This window comes from Cyclopterus lumpus, chromosome 9 (assembly GCF_009769545.1).
Source record: "Cyclopterus lumpus isolate fCycLum1 chromosome 9, fCycLum1.pri, whole genome shotgun sequence".
In the NCBI taxonomy this organism is placed as follows: Eukaryota; Metazoa; Chordata; class Actinopteri; order Perciformes; family Cyclopteridae; genus Cyclopterus; species Cyclopterus lumpus.
The window spans coordinates 5,856,270-5,873,471 of NC_046974.1; the positions used below are offsets into that span (position 1 = coordinate 5,856,270).

At 41.7% G+C, this 17,202-nt stretch overlaps 2 protein-coding genes across 2 annotated transcripts; both read left to right on the forward strand.

Annotated features, from left to right (window-relative positions):
- Positions 1–9,806: 9,806 nt before the first annotated feature.
- si:dkey-174n20.1 (uncharacterized protein LOC796174 homolog) lies at positions 9,807–12,154 on the forward strand. The gene is made up of 4 exons (XM_034541461.1): positions 9,807–10,176; positions 10,541–10,783; positions 10,986–11,288; positions 11,710–12,154. The coding sequence occupies exons 1-4, from the start codon at positions 10,056–10,058 to the stop codon at positions 11,967–11,969; spliced, it is 927 nt and encodes a 308-aa protein (XP_034397352.1). The 5' UTR covers positions 9,807–10,055; the 3' UTR covers positions 11,970–12,154.
- A 1,221-nt stretch (positions 12,155–13,375) lies between these two features.
- LOC117736447 (zinc-binding protein A33-like) lies at positions 13,376–16,197 on the forward strand. Its single transcript, XM_034541798.1, has 2 exons — positions 13,376–15,002; positions 15,929–16,197. The coding sequence occupies exon 1, from the start codon at positions 13,515–13,517 to the stop codon at positions 14,937–14,939; it is 1,425 nt and encodes a 474-aa protein (XP_034397689.1). The 5' UTR covers positions 13,376–13,514; the 3' UTR covers positions 14,940–15,002; positions 15,929–16,197.
- The last annotated feature ends 1,005 nt before the right edge of the window (positions 16,198–17,202 follow it).

Below are 17,202 nucleotides of genomic sequence, written 5' to 3' on the forward strand. Positions count from 1 at the left end.
GTGTGTGTGTGTGTGTGTTCATGCATGTCAACTGTGACCACTCACACTCAAGGAATGTATAAGGTTTCTCTTTACACATATACTGTATACATGCAGTTTGTTTCATGCTGGTGTCGTCTCCCCTATACATGTGTACCAGCGTGTGTGTGCGTGTGTGTGTGTGTGTGTGTGTGTGTGTGTGTGTGTGTGTGTGTGTGCGTGTGATCACCACCCTCACATCTGCCGACCCTCTTGACCCTCTCCGTCTCTTTTCACACCTGGCCTGCGACGATCAAGGCTTCAGAGGAGGGCAGGTGGGGGGGGGGGGGGGGGGGGGGGGGAGCCCAAATGAAGTCTACGAGGCCATAAAACGGGGCCTTTAATTTCCTTGTAATACGCCCACGGAGTGCCGTTGGCCTCCTGTGTCTCTGGACCGCAGTTATAAGTGCGATCCCGCAGGATATATATGTATATATATATATGTGTGTGGTTTATTTGGTTTGATCATGTCATGAGTAATGGTGAAGAGGCTGGGACATGTCGGACTTCAAACGGTGGCAGGTGGGATTCATTGCTGTCTCTTTTTTTGGGGCTTCACAAAGAGGTCTTCACTATTGAGAGGAAATGGGAGGAGAAGAAGACCTCCAGCTATGTACCGGTGTTCACAAGGTAACAAGTGCCTCCCTATGGCCAACATATAATCTATACATTAAAGACAGAATGAAAGATATATATATATATATATATATATATTTATATATATATGGGCTGGCTACGGCTGGAGGCCGAAACCATTAACTCAAGTGGAGGTTTTTAAGTTTTATTTTTTCAATCGCTTTTAGTCCCACCCTACAAGTTAAAAAGACAGTTAAAATGACAGTTTTTATGAGGTACCTGTCCGTGGTTAGTGCATTACTACGTGCAGGAAATGGCGGTCGGCACGCCTCCCCAGACTAGAGTATGTAAGAGCAGCTGCAAAAAAACTATTTTAAAAAAGAAAATCCATATCTGTTTAAGTGTAGGCTACATCTAGACGCCGTCGGAGCGTCCTTCTCCCGTAAGAGGCACCGGCCCCGACGAGTCGGTAGAGGAAGCGCTGCAGGCGACAGGATGCTCACCTACAGGCCGACACCACCTCACTCTCTCTGTGGAAAACTACCGGCGTCTGTCTCCTTCATGAAAACAGCGGCTGCGCTTTAAACAGACTATAAGTAGCCGCCGAAGACGAGTCAAGGAGAGTCAAGTGGAGGAAGTATAAAACAATATTTACGTTTCGTCGAGGTGATATCGGCAGCTGGGAAACTATGCGGCATGTTTTTAATTGAGAGAAAGAATTCATCTGCAAAGGCAAACTGTTTTTCTTTTATATTCCTTGTTTCTTATATATTGGATCTTGTAGCACCAGTAGAGGGATTGTTTTTATTTCTTCCACGTGGTGAATCGCGTGTGGATCCACCTGTTTTGTTTCCTGTTGTGCAGGTGGATCGTTGACGCCCACCGTGACCAAGCGCCGAGAGGGAAAACCGACAGCGGCGAGTACAAAACCTCCACGTTATTATTACCTGTGGAAATCACAACGAGAAAAGAAATCAGTCGCTGCTACCAGCCATTGATCCTCCACAGCGTTTAATATCTGGCTCAATACGAAGCAGAAAGGCAACCTGGGAAGCATTAGAAGCAAAAGCATGAGGGGTCAGGGTTCCTTTGAGCAAGGCATCGGGTGGTTGAAGCTCCTCGGAGAGGATGGGTGGAACTGTTCGGGAAACAAAGGATTCATTTTTTTACGATTGCACGTTCAGTGTGTTTCATCTGGTTAAATAAAGGATTCAGAAACAAAAGCTGTGATAATAAGTGTATTTTATTTAACTTATTCGCATTGAGATTTTGAAATCTGTTAAAGGGGGCGGGGGTCCTGGACAAGATGGCCGCGTAAAGGTTTCACCACATAAAACACACCAAAAAAAACAGACCTAAAAACAAAACAGTAAAAAGTTAAAAACAATCTACTTTTTCTTTTCTTTCTTTCTTTTTTTAATTTTTATATATCACATAAAAAGAGACGACGGACTTAAAACACAAACCAGCAATTTGCATTCAAGAATTCAGCGTCTGGACCGACTGGTATACGCTCCATGCTCAAATGATCCGTAATCCTGTTTTGGAACTCTTGCATGCTTATAAAATATTCTAAATTAAAATGTCTCTGCAGCTCAACTCAAAATGAGGGTGCAAAGGCTTTGAAAAATAAATTAAAAAAGACCTCTGCTCGTCGTGAACAGAGGTTGCGGATATTAATTTGTGTCAGGAGAGAACACAGATAATGAGGCAGTTTGTTTAAAACGGCCTTATGAATGGAGTAAAATATAAAAAATTGCATAAATGTTTGGTTGCTTGGTCTTGATGCGATTGTCAAATAATGTCACCTTCACAATCCGAGTAGATCTTAAGCACCTCGTATATTAGCACAGGTTAGCTTTAATGATGCTAATATCAGTGGGCTGGTTACCTAGGTTGCAAAATAAATCGAATTAGATCATCTGAAACGTTCCTCGGGGTCTTGGCAAGTTCAGCGAAGTGCTTTTTCAATCTATTTGACTATTCGTACAGTCAAATAGATATTTTTTCTTCTTTTTTTTTTAAAAGGCAGGCAAGTATTGTTACGGAAGAAGATGATTATCAGAGTACCGTCATCCTCCAACGCATGAATGCACGGACATGTGTCAAGTGTGGTGGATGTTTGTCAGGCAGCTGCCGGACCTTTTTAAAAACATCATCGGCACTTGGAAAACATCAAACGAACGCAGGCATGCAGAGGCCCAGTGAAATACCCCCCCCCCCCCCCCCCCCCCCCCCCCCCCCCCCCTACACGTACAAATAATCCCTGAAGTTTCTAAACCCGTCAAGCAGCACCGGCAACAAACTGTCTTCGCCATCAGTGCGACAAGCTGCAGATTGTGATTGTAGACGGGAGCACGTGGAGGACGTTTCTTTTCTGCGAGCAAAATCACAAAACCGTGTCATTCCTCCACCTGTAGCTCCTCCCCTCCGCCTTTGATTGACCAAGGAGCGCTTCAAGAGAGAGAGAGAGGGGGGGATTAACACATGACAGGCATCCTGGGGTTGGACTGGAAGATGGGGGTGCATCATTCATCCAGGCGGAAACCATCCGGATCTGAAAAGAGAGGCCACGTGTCTTAAACCTGCATTCTCTCTAACGGCCAACAGGGGGCGGCAACCGTTGGAGGAGAAATGATCACAGATGATACAAAATCAGAAATCCAAGTCGGTTTACGTCACCCGAGCACGACTCATAGACCCCGGAGCTACATCCTCCTCACAGAGCATCAACTTGGCAACTTTCATGCTCGGTTTAGCAACTTTTGTTCCGTTGAAACATAGTTGGCAACACTGGGCTGGATTTTCTTTTTCGGTTGGATGATTAACAAAAAAAAAATCTAGAGTACTCAAGATTACCAACCCCCGCCTTTCTCCAGAGTTTTTGTTTTTTTGACAGAGCCGATACCATCTTAAAATAATCCACTTGACACGTCTTTTCCTCCCTGGAAACCGTATGCGCGTGCGTCTCCGCACCGAGCTACCGTTGTCATCCGATATGCGCAGCTCACCCCCGGCTGACTTAATGTGACGGCTGCAAGTATTCTTTGGTATTTGTCAGATGGCAAAACTTCAAGAAGTTCAAACTGAACAAAAAACACACACAGTTGCATCAACACACTACAAATAACACAAAAAGCTGAGCGGGAGCCAACTGAAACATTTCGGCTTGTTGACTCTCTGTTGTCAAGAGATTCATACGCAGACACTTTGGAGGAGTTTATGAACCTAAAAGTCTACAAAGCTCCGCAACATAAAGGCGTCCACAGGAATTAGACCTCTCTGAATGTCAACGTATGTTTTTTTTATCAAACTCTATATCATAGAGATGAATTCTGGGAAATTGGACTGAAAGAAGAAAAAAAAAATGCAGATAATCATTTGCAACTGTCCGTCACAGGTGTTTAGTTTTTCATTTCATGTTTTGGAAGCAGCGCGTTCCCGAAAAGGCATCTTTGTCCTTTTATTTATTTTTTGTTCACGAGTGGGAACCCTTTAAAGTGAATCTCCATTAAAAAAAAAAAAAAACAGCCCCCCCACAAACAAAAAAAAAGGGGCATGGACTTCAGAGCTCCCGATATCTACACAAACCTTTAATAATAAAATAATAATAACACAAAATGGTCTTTGTTACACGTCTGTTTTCTCTTCAATTGTGCTGAAAAAGGGGGAAAAGTAGTGCTGAGGCCAGAACCAGCTGCACCACTTCAGCCTTAGATTTACACCTCAACCACGATCCGTGCATCCTTCCCAATCGCTACCGCACACGTGCGCAACGCTCAACGGAGACTTTCAGTTATGACCCGACTGTCTCACTAGATAACAAAAGAAAACTTTTTTTCTCTCTCTTCTTATCTCAGGGGAATCTGAGAACCACGGGCAGAAAAATTGAGTGAGGCTTTTTGTTGTTGTGCAACCCACGTCACTGTTTCCCGTGAGGCAGCTGTCACCTTTTCCTTTAAAATCGCTTTCTTCTCCTCTGCGCAAAAAAAAAAAAAAAAAAATGGAACTCACATATTAATATCACAACGCCATCAAGGTGCGGGGTGATCCTGTTATTGGTATGCGTTTGGCTATTGTTTTTCAGGAGACCGTGACAAGGGGCGCAGCCGAGGGAGTGAACTCTACAACCTCATACCTCTACAAGTCTCCCATCGCCCTGTTAACACTCCAAGGACTTTCTACCCCAAAACTCCACCTTCACCTCTCCAACACATACAGATCATCACAACGCACCACACACACACACACACACACACATACACACACACACCTGTCCAAAGCGGGTTTAAAACAAGGTACGCATTAATAGGTGTGGTTTTTAAACGATGGGAGACATTCATACGGAGATCCACTTTAAATGGAAAGGGACTCAGCGTCACCTCTGCTGACGGCTCATTGGAGTGACTCACAGAAAGAAGTCAAACCGGATGCAGTGGCATTTTGCAGTCCTCTGGCTCTTCAGCCTACACACACACACACACACACACACACACACACACACACACACACACACACACACACACACACACACACCGTGTGATTCAGATAAAGAGGGGAGTAGGAGGAGGGATCCTTCGGGGAGTGTCCTGCTCGGGCCTGTATTTAGTGTTGTTTACATGGCCGGAGGTCGCATTTGAGTGGTGGAGGTAGCAACAGCTCATGCAACACCTGCCATGGGAGACCCCTCTGGTCGTGTTGACAGACGTTAGCTCCGAATTTGTGTAACGAGAGTGCTGGAGCGAGTGTGACCGGTGCCCCACATATAGCTAAGAAAGACCCAGATGTGTGTGTGTGTGTGTGTGTGTGTGTGTGTGTGTGTGTGTGAAGCTCTACCTCACACCGTATGAATACTTTCATCTATATGTACATGTCCGTCCTGTCTCCAGACAAATCACTTGAACCCTCATAGATACTTTCTAAGCCGATATATAAATAACATTCATCAGGTATGCCCCCCCCATCCCCCCACAAGGTGGGCTTGCTTTTAAGTGACGACCCGAGACAAGCCCCGCCCCCTGGCCACCATGTACCGTCATATACCGTATAACTCGTTATGAAAAAAAACATCACCTGGCTTAATCAGAAACATTTCTGCACTGGATAGCCAATGTGTGTTTAAGGAATCGGCATCAATTGTGTCCAGATGTGACCCCCGACTGTTTGATACGTGGACCTCATTATCTGCCATTCGAAAGTTGATATTCTTCCCCCGATTACTATCGAGAGGAAGTCTCTGTTTGCAGTTCTAACAAGGAAAGGATGGAGGCCTGAGGTGGAGCCATGAAGGGATGCAAGTGGATCACAAGTCAAGTGGCTTTGCTTCTTTGCTTCCTCTCACTTTCGATGAAGGCCAACAAACCCCTTTGAGTTTGGTTCTCAAGGTGTGCACAGTGTGGTTCTTTAAAAAAAAAAAAAATTATTACTTGTAATTGCATCCAATCTTTCTGTGACGTTCCCACCCCGTCGGAAACCAGCCCGAAAAGAGGCCCTAATCTGCTCGGTCACACGAGGAATTTAGTAGGAAACACTGCCCCCTGGTGGCGACACTGGACGACTACAACAATAATCTCAAAAGAATGAAACACCTGAGACGGACCCAGGTGCTTCTGATTCACAAACAGAAAGCCCAATCCAGCTAATGGTCTGCGTGGACATGAATCTTTGCTTTCAACGAGACTGGATGAGACCAAGAGGATTCACAAAGTCCCCCTTTGAGTGGTCGGAAGACTAGAAAAGATCCATTTACCATTAAGCTTTCTTTCGTATGGCTAGAGATGCACGAAATAGGTAAATAGGGCCAATCTATTCAATTAAATTATATATGTTTATGTTATAAACATTACAGACTGGAAGTTTTGACCGTGTTCATTTTTAAGATTCCCTACCAATTATTATTTTAATAATAAATAACAATTAAATAAATAAATGTATATCTATGTATATCTTTTGTTCCATTTAGATTTAGTCAAGGTAGCAATGTTTAAATTGCTCACCTTACAAAAGAATAATCCCAGTTTATAAATGAAACACTGGCAGTAGACTATTGGCATCTACCTCCTTTTTTTTGTATTTTAAATTTAATTTCTACCTTCTGAGTGGAAGGAGGACCTAGCAAAGTAACATTTTCATTGTACGGAGTAAGTGTCTGTTAACGTGGCATAAGACAATAAAAATATCTGTCAACGGTTGTCCTCGAGATGTCAGAAGTATCAACAATTCACACATTTGTATATTACAAACACGTTTTAAATGTCTAAGAATGGGTAAACAGAGAGACTAATAACCAATGTATTGGGTTTTCAGAGCAGCAGATCAGACATGGCTTACAACAATTATAGGAATTATTGCCACGGCAGCACACATCTTGGACCAATCAGACGGCTTCAACCTATTCTCTAAAACACGGTATAAAAAAACGAGAGAAAGCAAGGCTATAATTTGGAGTTAAGAGCATAACTCTAAGAGATCAATGCAGGACACACACACACACACACACACACACACACACACAGCATGATGTGAGGGTTTTCTTTTGGCACATGACTTTGATGCATACAAAAATATCTCAGCAACATTAAAATCTATTAGTTCCCACTAGCGTAAGATGGGTGTTTCTGGAAGCAAAAAGGTCAATCTGAGGGATTTGTACTGTAATTATCATGGTGAGAGTGCGCGTGCGGTCTCGCTGTGTTCCAGGGAAGTGGTTTCACTCGCTCTCTCTCCGTCATCTGCAAACTCTTAACACGTGCCTTGTTTTCTTCGTCGACGAAGACGCGTGAAGTATTGGCTCATCGGCGAAACACTAATCACACTCGGGTTTTTTTTTGAGGGCCGTATAGAGGTCACGGGCAAAACAAGAGCAAATGCTTAGTTTTCACACAGGAAGGAAAATCTGTGTTTCTAGACCTGAAAAATGTGGTTTCTATCAACAACAAAAAAAACATCACTGCAGTGTCCACTTAAAATATTTGGTCATTCTATTCTGTGAAAAACAGGCAGAAATGGCCAAATGACCATATTGGTTTCTGTTAATGGCCTCAGGGCCCACCGAAAAAATTACATGTATCATGTAAATCTCTCTCCCTCTCCATGTGGCTTCGGCCCCGGTACCTTGGGGGTCGACATAAACGTCACACTCTTACTGACGTGGTACGGGTGAGAGCTCAAAGTTTGAGTTTACTGATCTAGTGAGTGAGGAGAACGCCGATGGCATCTGGGGGGAATTGACGCCGACATCTGTTCTTCTTCCCCACATCCGACCCCAATAAAGACCGAAAAAAAACAAGAGGGAACGGAGGAAGTATAGGCTGTCGTTTCATTAACATGCTTCACCTGACACCACTCGCTTCGCAGAACCGCGTAAAAAAAAAGATAAGAGGGAAGTGCAAAGAGAGGAGTGCAAGCAACAGAAAAGACAAAATACACCAATAAATACCGAGGTTCATTGTGTCCGAGTGAACTCTATATGCAGGCAATCGAGTTGAAGAAAGAGACGGGCCTCTTCTGAAGAAGTCCTGGAACCCACGTTGCATCCAAACAAAGCTGCTGCAGTGGCAGCGCGGGGATGAAAGAGGGCTTTCACATCCAACGTGGACTCACCGTTCTTGAGTTTCGCCTGCGCCGTCCTGAACACTCAGCTCTCTGTCCGGCGGGGGACGCCATGCAGGTGGAACTCTCCTCCGCCGCCCGTTGAAAGTGCAGCCGAGGCCACCTGCGGAGACACCTGAGAAACAAATCACACTTTTTTTTTTTTTTTTTTTAAATGCACATTTTTATCCTCCGAACGGCACACAAATTTGACTTTGAATACATAATTCCTTTTCTAAATGTATCATTTGTCAATATCTGTGCACACATGATTTTGGTCTAGAAACAAAGCATGCGTTAACATAATATTGCTTTCATACTTTTTCTCCAACAAAAGGGCTCATGGTCTCTCTCTCTCATGGCACCACAGCCACATATCTATGAGCATGCTGCTATTAATGGCGTGCTGAAAAAAAGCCTCAGTTTTAGCTTAAATCAGCAGATAAAGATCATATTAAATATTCACCAACCAATAACTTGGTGTTCAGTGCTGTACTTTCTACTTATTTAATTCAGTAGAGCATATTTCTGTTATTACTGTATATACTCATATAAAAAAGAAAAAGATAATTTTTTTTATCATTAAAAAAAATGATATTAACAATAGAATAACCAGTGTCACGGCAGCTTCTTCTCCAGGACGTCCCACTGCAGACACTTTCTCTGAAAGGGTGCTCCGGGTGCCAGGCTAACCGTGACCTTTGTGACCTCCGCTCCAGAGCCAAAGTGACTTACTAAAATATAATCTTTCAATTAAAAGTTATTTACTAAAATATAATCTTTCAATCAAAGTTCAAGCTAGGGCTGAAAGTAATTAATAGTCTAAAATATATATATATATATATATATATATATATATATATATATATATAAAAGAGTAATAATAATATTTTTTCGAAGAGCATGAGAAAAAAGACAGAAAGTATGATCTTTATCTGCTGATTAAGCTAAAACTGAGGCTTTAATAGCAGCATGCTCAAGGTAGATATGTGGCTGTGGCGCCCTGAGAGAGAGACCATGAGACCTTTTGTTGGAGAAATAGTATGAAAGACATACTAGATATTCAATTTACATAAATGTAGCACTGAGAAAAAACAAATCCTCAAGGCCGAGTCTGCTTTACTGGTGTGGACTAACATTAAGGGGACACACAAGGAATCGGTTTGTTGGGTAACCAGATGTTTTGTTGATCCAAAGTAAAAAATGTGTCAGTTTGTGAAACTAAGATTATTTGTGAGCAAATAATAAAAGTTCAATTTGCTCAATGAAATCTCTTGAGTTACAGTTGCAAACACGCACACACACACACACACACACACACACCTGTCCTCCATCATGGATGGCATTGAGGTGTGTAGAGATTTAAAGGTCATTTAAAAAATGTCCAAAGGCAGTAGGGAAATTATACATAAGCAGGCAAAGTAAAGGTCAAAGTACGTTTGCAGGTTTAAAATATAAACACAAATGTGTCAGGCATACCGACACACAATATGCGTGCTTCTCAACATCCACACTGTCGTGTTTATCAGTTTTCAGGATTTCAATGTAACCGTTCAATCCCGTCGTTGCTGTACTGTACTCTCGCGATATGAAGCCCTGCGGGATTTGCGCTTTGGCGCATGCGCATGTCGCTCCGCATCTCTCTGCAGTGGCTCAGAATGAATCGGAGGTCGTATTAAAAAAGGAAAAAAGAATAAAACCGTCTTCTGGAGTTTTTTTTCTCAATTCGTCCCGGGTCATCTCCGCCACGTTAACCGCGACCGGAACCGGAATGGAGGGAAAATAGCGGTTGAAAAAAAACGATGTATTTCTTAGTCAACTAGCTAGCAAGCTAACCGGCTAGCTAGCTAGCTGACGTCAGCAGCACCAACATGTACTTTCTTTACACGATCCTCGCGTCTTTAGTTGCTTTTTTCATCATGAAATGGATGAAAAAGAGGAGGCATTGCACCGATGTGAAAAGACTCGATGGCAAAACAGTTGTTATTACAGGTAAATACAACATATAAATGTCAATATAAATACAATATTAGTGGATTTTACTCAGTGGTGGAAAGTAACTTGAGTATATGTACTCAAGTACGGTACTGAAGGATGAAATATAGTCAACACGTAACACATAATGTATTATTAGATAAGGGGGAACACAATAATTGCAATTCAACAGTATAACATACATTTTTTCTACTTTCAGTACTTTTAGTATATTCTGGTGCTGATGCTTTTATACTTTTACCTTTAATAGGGACATTTAGTTGTCACAGTGGTATTACTAATATTATTATATTTCTATTTAAGCAAAACATCGTAGTGCCACCGGCGAATTTACTATCTTTTGTCCATTTTGCTTTTGCAGGTGGCAATTCTGGCATCGGCAAGGAGTCGGCCGTTGCCTTGGCAGCGAGAGGCGCCCGCGTCATCGTCGCATGCAGGGACCCCGACAAGGCTGAGAAGGCCGTGAGGGAGATCAAGTTCAGGAGCCGCAGCCTCAACGTCCTTCACATGGAGCTGGATCTCGCCAACCTGCGCTCCGTGCGCGAGTTCTGCAAGAGCTTCCTGCAGAGAGAGAAGAGGCTCGACATCCTGATCAACAATGCAGGTGAGGCCCGTCAAACACGTGGGAGTCACCCGACACCTTAAGAAACAATATCACCGGAGACGGAAAGATGAGGAAATGCGTTCCTTCCGAAAGAGGGAGTTAAGAAGTTTGATTGGCCAGATGATGGAGGTGACCAAATTTTCTTGTCCGGTGTCTTAAGATCTTTCTGTTTTTCTCTCCACCTCCTGTGGCGCTTCCTCAGGCATGCCCGGTGTCCTCGAATGGACGGACGACAGCTTCAGCATGTGTTTTGGCGTCAACCACCTGGGCCACTTCCTCCTCACCAACCTGCTTCTGCCTCGCCTGAAGGACTGCGCCCCCAGCCGCGTGGTCACCCTCACATGCTCCAGCTACAAATACCAGAAACTGGACTTCCAGGACCTCAACTACAACCTGCTGCCCTTCTTCACCTACTGCCGCAGCAAGCTGGCGAACATCTACTTCAGTCAGGAGGTGGCCCGCATCACCGAAGGGAAAGGAGTGACCTCCTATGCCGTGCACCCTGGTGAGAAGTGCTGCTCTGTGTGCTGCACCGGTACCCGACTTGGGTTGCATGTGCACGCTATCCACCTCCTTTGCTTTGAAGACGTTGCAATACAATACAATACAGGTTACTGTAAAAAGCATTTTTACGTGACAAAATGGGATGAATTCATTCTATTTTCTCACATTTCATGGATGAAACTAATTCATGTTAAGAAATAAGTTAAAGCCCTACTTCTCATTTCAAATGGAGGTCTGTTTTAAGATAAGTGCTGGGTCAGTACATTTACGGTCCATTTATATGTTCCTATTATATTTATAATAAATGTATTTATTTACAGGCCATTTGCATTATTGAACATGCAGTGTGTGTGTGTGTGTGTGTGTGTGTGTGTGTGTTCCTGACACTATTGACACATGAATGTGTCACATCTCTGCTCCAGGTTTTGTCCAAAGCGGGTGGACGTGCCACTACTCCGTCCTGTTCCGCATGCTGATGCAGGTCATCATGTGGATGTTCTTCGTGCCGTGTGAGGTTGGGGCTCAGACGGTCATCTACTGCGCCGTATCAGATGAAGCTGCCAAACACAACGGGGGTTACTTCGCCGACTGCCGAGCGGCGACTCTGCGTCCTTTCGCCAGAGACGCTGGTGTGGCCAAAAAACTCTGGGAGGCCAGTGAGAGACTGGTGAAACTGACCTGATGGTGGTAACTAGGGGGGGGGGGGGATTCTTAGAGTTGTTCACGGTCATGTCCTTTTTTTTTTTTAATGTTTGTGTTCTTCATTCACATTTCTGATGTGTACAATGCAGATGTAAATATTGGTTTTATGTGCTTGTGTAATTTAAGAGGAAATGTTTTTGCACAAAATAAAAGACTTTACAATGATTTCTGTCTTTGGAGAGCACATCGAAGTAGCATGATGAGTTCCTGTCGAAGCACTTTGGAACGGCCTTAAAGCTGAATAGGCCACGCCCACAACACCAGGCTCTGGTTTTAGAACAGATAACATTAGCCACGCGATGCCAAGCGACGTTTCCATGAATGCAGACACTTTCAGACTAAAGCCAGTTTTGATCCATTGGAAGAATGAGGTCAACCTCTTCAGTAAGTCACTGAAACTTGTTAAAGACAAGAACCCTTTGAAGTTGTTTTCTTCACTCGATAGCAGGAAGTTTATTTGAGTTATTGTTGTAGTATTTTATGTAATTTTTGGGGGAATTTTCTTTTCTTTTCTGTATTCTTTTATTTCCGAGCATCTCGGAGTTTGATTATGATCCTGCTCCACGTGTGGCGAATAATATCTGTAATTTGAGACGCATAAAGAAGCATCGATTGTTGGTACTTACTTTCTCAATTAATAGTTCTCAGGTGACGTCCCGCCCTGAGGGGAACGCCCCCCGAGAAATAAAACCCTAGAAGGAGGAGAATGTGGATCCGTGCCATTAAACGAACTCCAGTGGCCGTTGTGAGGTACACTAACTGTTAGCTCAGGTTAGCGACGCTATGACGCTTTCTGTTGTATTTATTTATATTTATACGGCAACGTTTGGGAAATTGAGGTTTTAATATTGTAAAGGTTCATTTTCATTCTGAAGAGTTATCAGCAGTTGTGAGAGAGGGTTTATGTGCATAAATGATATCACACATTTAATGACCCGTTGTCCCCCGACTGGGTTCATCCGTCTTCTCACAAACACCAAGAAGAGGAAAAGAGAGAAAGACCGTTTCACCATTTTATGACATTTAATTGACCAAACAAGTAATTGATTAATCAACAAAATAATCAACGATTAAAATAACCAACTTACTTTGGTTGTTTAACACATGATTTGATGTGCTGATTATTTCCTAAAACATGTCAAAGTAATTTATGAAATGTTGTATTTTAAATTATTTCTGTAGTAATAAAGTGTTGCAATGACAATGCATTAGATTATGTTTATTATTTCACTTTAAAAAAAAGTATTTCTTTACATGGAACAATGCTCAAGCACTTCTTGTCGAAAGTTGCTATATCATTCGATAATAAACCAAACAGCACCATCTGCTGGTAATAAAATGAAATGTCAGCTGTTAGTTGTTTAGGTAAAAGAATAGAAAGTGAAACTTAAAGCTGATTTCCAGGTTGGTGAACGGAGCAGAAAGACGCCATTACAGGGTGAAGTATCTCTACTATAAACATACAATCAGAAGGATTGTAATCTGTAATTTAGTCTTGCTGTTTATAGATATTATATCTGAGAAAATGGCTGAGAAAATAGTTCTTGTTGAAAGTTTCCTGAACTGTAACGTTTGTTCAGAGACGTTCAGAGATCCTGTGTCTCTGAGCTGCAACCACAGCTTCTGTTCACGCTGCCTGGAAATATTCTGGAAACAAGCTGGAAACAAAAACTGTCCCCTTTGTAAAAGGAAATCCTCAAAAGATCCATTTGTGAATTTTGTACTGAAGGAACTGGCTGACTCCTTTGCTGAGAGGCAGAATAAAGCTTCACCTGAGACGGAACAAGAGAAGGAGAAAGAGGAGGTCGTGTGTGAGAAACATCCAGAAGTCCCTTGTTGGTTCTGTGAGGACGAGCAGAAAGCTGTGTGTCCTGTCTGTGAGTTTCCTCTCCACCAGAGTCACAAGGTGGTTCCTCTAGAACAAGCAGTCAGTGACCTGAAGGACCAGCTGAGATCTGACTTGGAGTCTCTGCAGGACAAGAGGGGCAAACACAAACAAGTGGAGGAAACATACCAGGAAGTGATTCAACACTCCAAGGAGCAGCTGTTGTCCACAGAGAGGCAGATCAGAGCAGAGTTCAACAAGCTCCACCAGTTCCTGAAAGAGGAAGAGGAGTCCAGACTGGCAGCTCTGAGGGAGGAAGAGGAGCAGAAGAGGAAGACCATCAGCAGAGAGATGGAGATGATTCAGGAGCAGATCTCCTCTCTGTCAGACAGCATCTCTGCTGTTGAAGAAGACCTGCAGAAACACAACGTGTCCTTCCTCAGCAGTTATAAACCCACTCAGACCAGAGCCAGAGTCCAGAGCTCACGGTCAGATCCACAGCTGGTCTCAGGAGCGCTGATAGATGTGGCCAAACACCTGGGCAACCTGTCCTTCAGAGTCTGGGAGAAGATGAAGGACAAGGTCCACTTCAGTCCTGTCATTCTGGACCCAAACACTGCAGATCCCTTTCTCCATCTGTCTGATGATCTGACCAGTGTGAGACGTGGAGACACAAAGCAGAAACTTCCTGACAATCCAGAAAGATTCACTAAGTCTACAGATGTTCTGGGATCTGAGGGCTTCAGCTCAGGGAAACACAGCTGGGATGTGGAGGTGGGAGACCATCCTGTCTGGTTGGTAGGTTTGGTTAAAGAGTCAGTTGACAGGAAGGGAAAGATATCTGTTTCTCCAGCATATGGAGTCTGGTGTTTAATTCATCGTAGTGGAAAATACATTAATGGAGCTGGTAAGACTGTCAGAGTGGAGAAGAGTCTCCAGAGGATCAGAGTCCAGCTGGACTATGACAGGGGGGAGGTGTCCTTCTACGACCCTGAAGACATGACTCACATCTCCACTCTCAGAGACACTTTCACTGAGGAACTCTTCCCGTGGTTCGCTATTGGAAAGGCTGGTGATGCTAAAACTGCTGAAATCAAAATCTGTCAAACTGATATTTCTCTGTGATGTTCAGACATGTTTGTGTTTATTTAGACTTCACTGTGTGTCAACATCTCATTGATATAATCAATACAATCAACAGTTATAACATAAACTGATATATGTAATACTCAAACTGTATCACATCATCAGATCATAAACTTCCACACAGAAACAAATGATTATTCAATAATAACTAAATCAGCATCTTGTCTCTAATGTTGCGAATGATTAATGCAAAAAAAACACTAAATATTAAATTTGTTTTTCAGAAATACATTAAGAAAATAAGTTTTATGGATCTGTTGTTAAACAGAAATGATTCAAAAATCAATCCACAAAAATAAGTTTGAACTGTATGACATTATTATATAAAACACTTTAAAGATAATAAGCTGTGAAGTAATCTGGTGATCAGCATATTGTTTTATGATATATAAAACAAATTTAAGAATGTTTTATTTGGGGATTATTTGTTTTATTCTGTGTAAAGAACCGTTTTAATTGTTTTATTTCAAGTTGTTTACACGTTACACTCAGAGTCTCAGAGGTTCAGTGAATCAAAACACATTCTGACTGTTATTGATTATATTTCTAGGATTTAAAATGTTTTTCTTTATTGTCTCTTATGTTGCAAATTAATAATAAACAATATGTTTCTCTTTGTTTATTGTTTTCATGCAATTTACTGTTAAAAACATTACATTTTACTTTAATCTGAAATGTATTTTTCGAAATACATTAAGAAATTAAGTGTTAAGGATCTGTTTATTATTAAATTATTCAAAAATCAATCCACAAAAATAAATGTTAACTGTATGACATCATCATATAATTTTAAAGATAAAAGTGTGAAGTAATCTGGTCATCAGTATATTGTTTTATGATATTTTTCCAAGTTGATTCCTTGTTTTATTCTGTGTAAAGAACAGTTTTAATTGTGTTTTATTTTAAAATAAGATCAAACTGTATTCATTTTGAGAGAAATTGCTCTTTAACAAGTGTGAAGTGTAAATATAATATCTTAAAATCCAAAATACGTACAGCATATACAATTCTAAAATCAGGTTAACAGTATGAATCATAACAATGTAAATGTTTTTGATTCAGTCTGTAATTTTTTATACTGTTTATGATGATTTTTGTAGTTTTTACATGATCAGTGACATAAACGATATATAACAATATTTGTGATCACTTAGTTTAAAATTTTATTTTTTTCATTTAATCAACTATATCTTTATGAATGTGCATCACTTGGATGATGATTAATGACGTGTAAATAAAAACAGTTTTAATCTGAATCTTCTGTGTGAGGTTGTTTCAAGTTTCTTTACAAACATCTGTGAAATATTCATGAGACAAAATGACAAAGAATGCAAATAATGAAAAATAATTATACAACCAGTTTATAACAAAAGACAATCATTAATCTTAAATGGTTAAATTAATTTAAACAAATTCCTCAGTGAAACTCTCTGGACAGTCCAGCTGAATTAAGCCAGATGTTCTTCAGTAAAGTCCCGTGACTAATGAAGCGACTGCATCTAGAGGAACCCGAATGGACCTCGTAGCTCCTGATGAAGGCTCAGTAGCTGTAAACATGTGAGCAATAAAGAGTTGTGCGTCTTGTTTAATGTTGATGGAGTTGTATTGATTCTCTCACTGGTCTGAACCTCACTGTGTGTGTGTTCTCCACATTAGAAACATAAATCACTGAGGGTTGTACACACACACACATTGTTGTGTATCACAGGAAGTGATGGCACGGACACGTTTTACTTCCTGTAAACGGCAACAAGATGGAGACAAAGTCCACGTTATTCTTTGCTGCACAGGTGGATCACCAGCAGCACCTCTCAGCAGTTTGTCATGCGTGAGTCTTTGAAAAGAATAAATATAATAAAAAACAGTGAACATCGAGACATAATTTAAAGATAAATATGGTAAACAACAAACAGATAACAGTACTGTATCTGTTACGAGATACAGGTTGTACAAAAATTGACGGCACACAACATTGTGCTTTAAAAAAAATATACTGCTGTGAGAAGAATGAACTACAGATTCCCTGAGCGCCTCCTGGTGTCCCTAAAAAAAGGAAATAGAGCCGATGCCGTCCCTGGGCATCATTGAGGCATCGCGAAGTGAGTGGTGTAACCCCATTGTCTTAGTTCCAAGGAAAGATGGCACCATAAGATTTTGCATAGATTTTCGCTATCTGAATTCAATCTCTGTCAGTTTTATTCCTATCCAGTTCCTCGCATTGATGAACTCATTGACCGGTTGG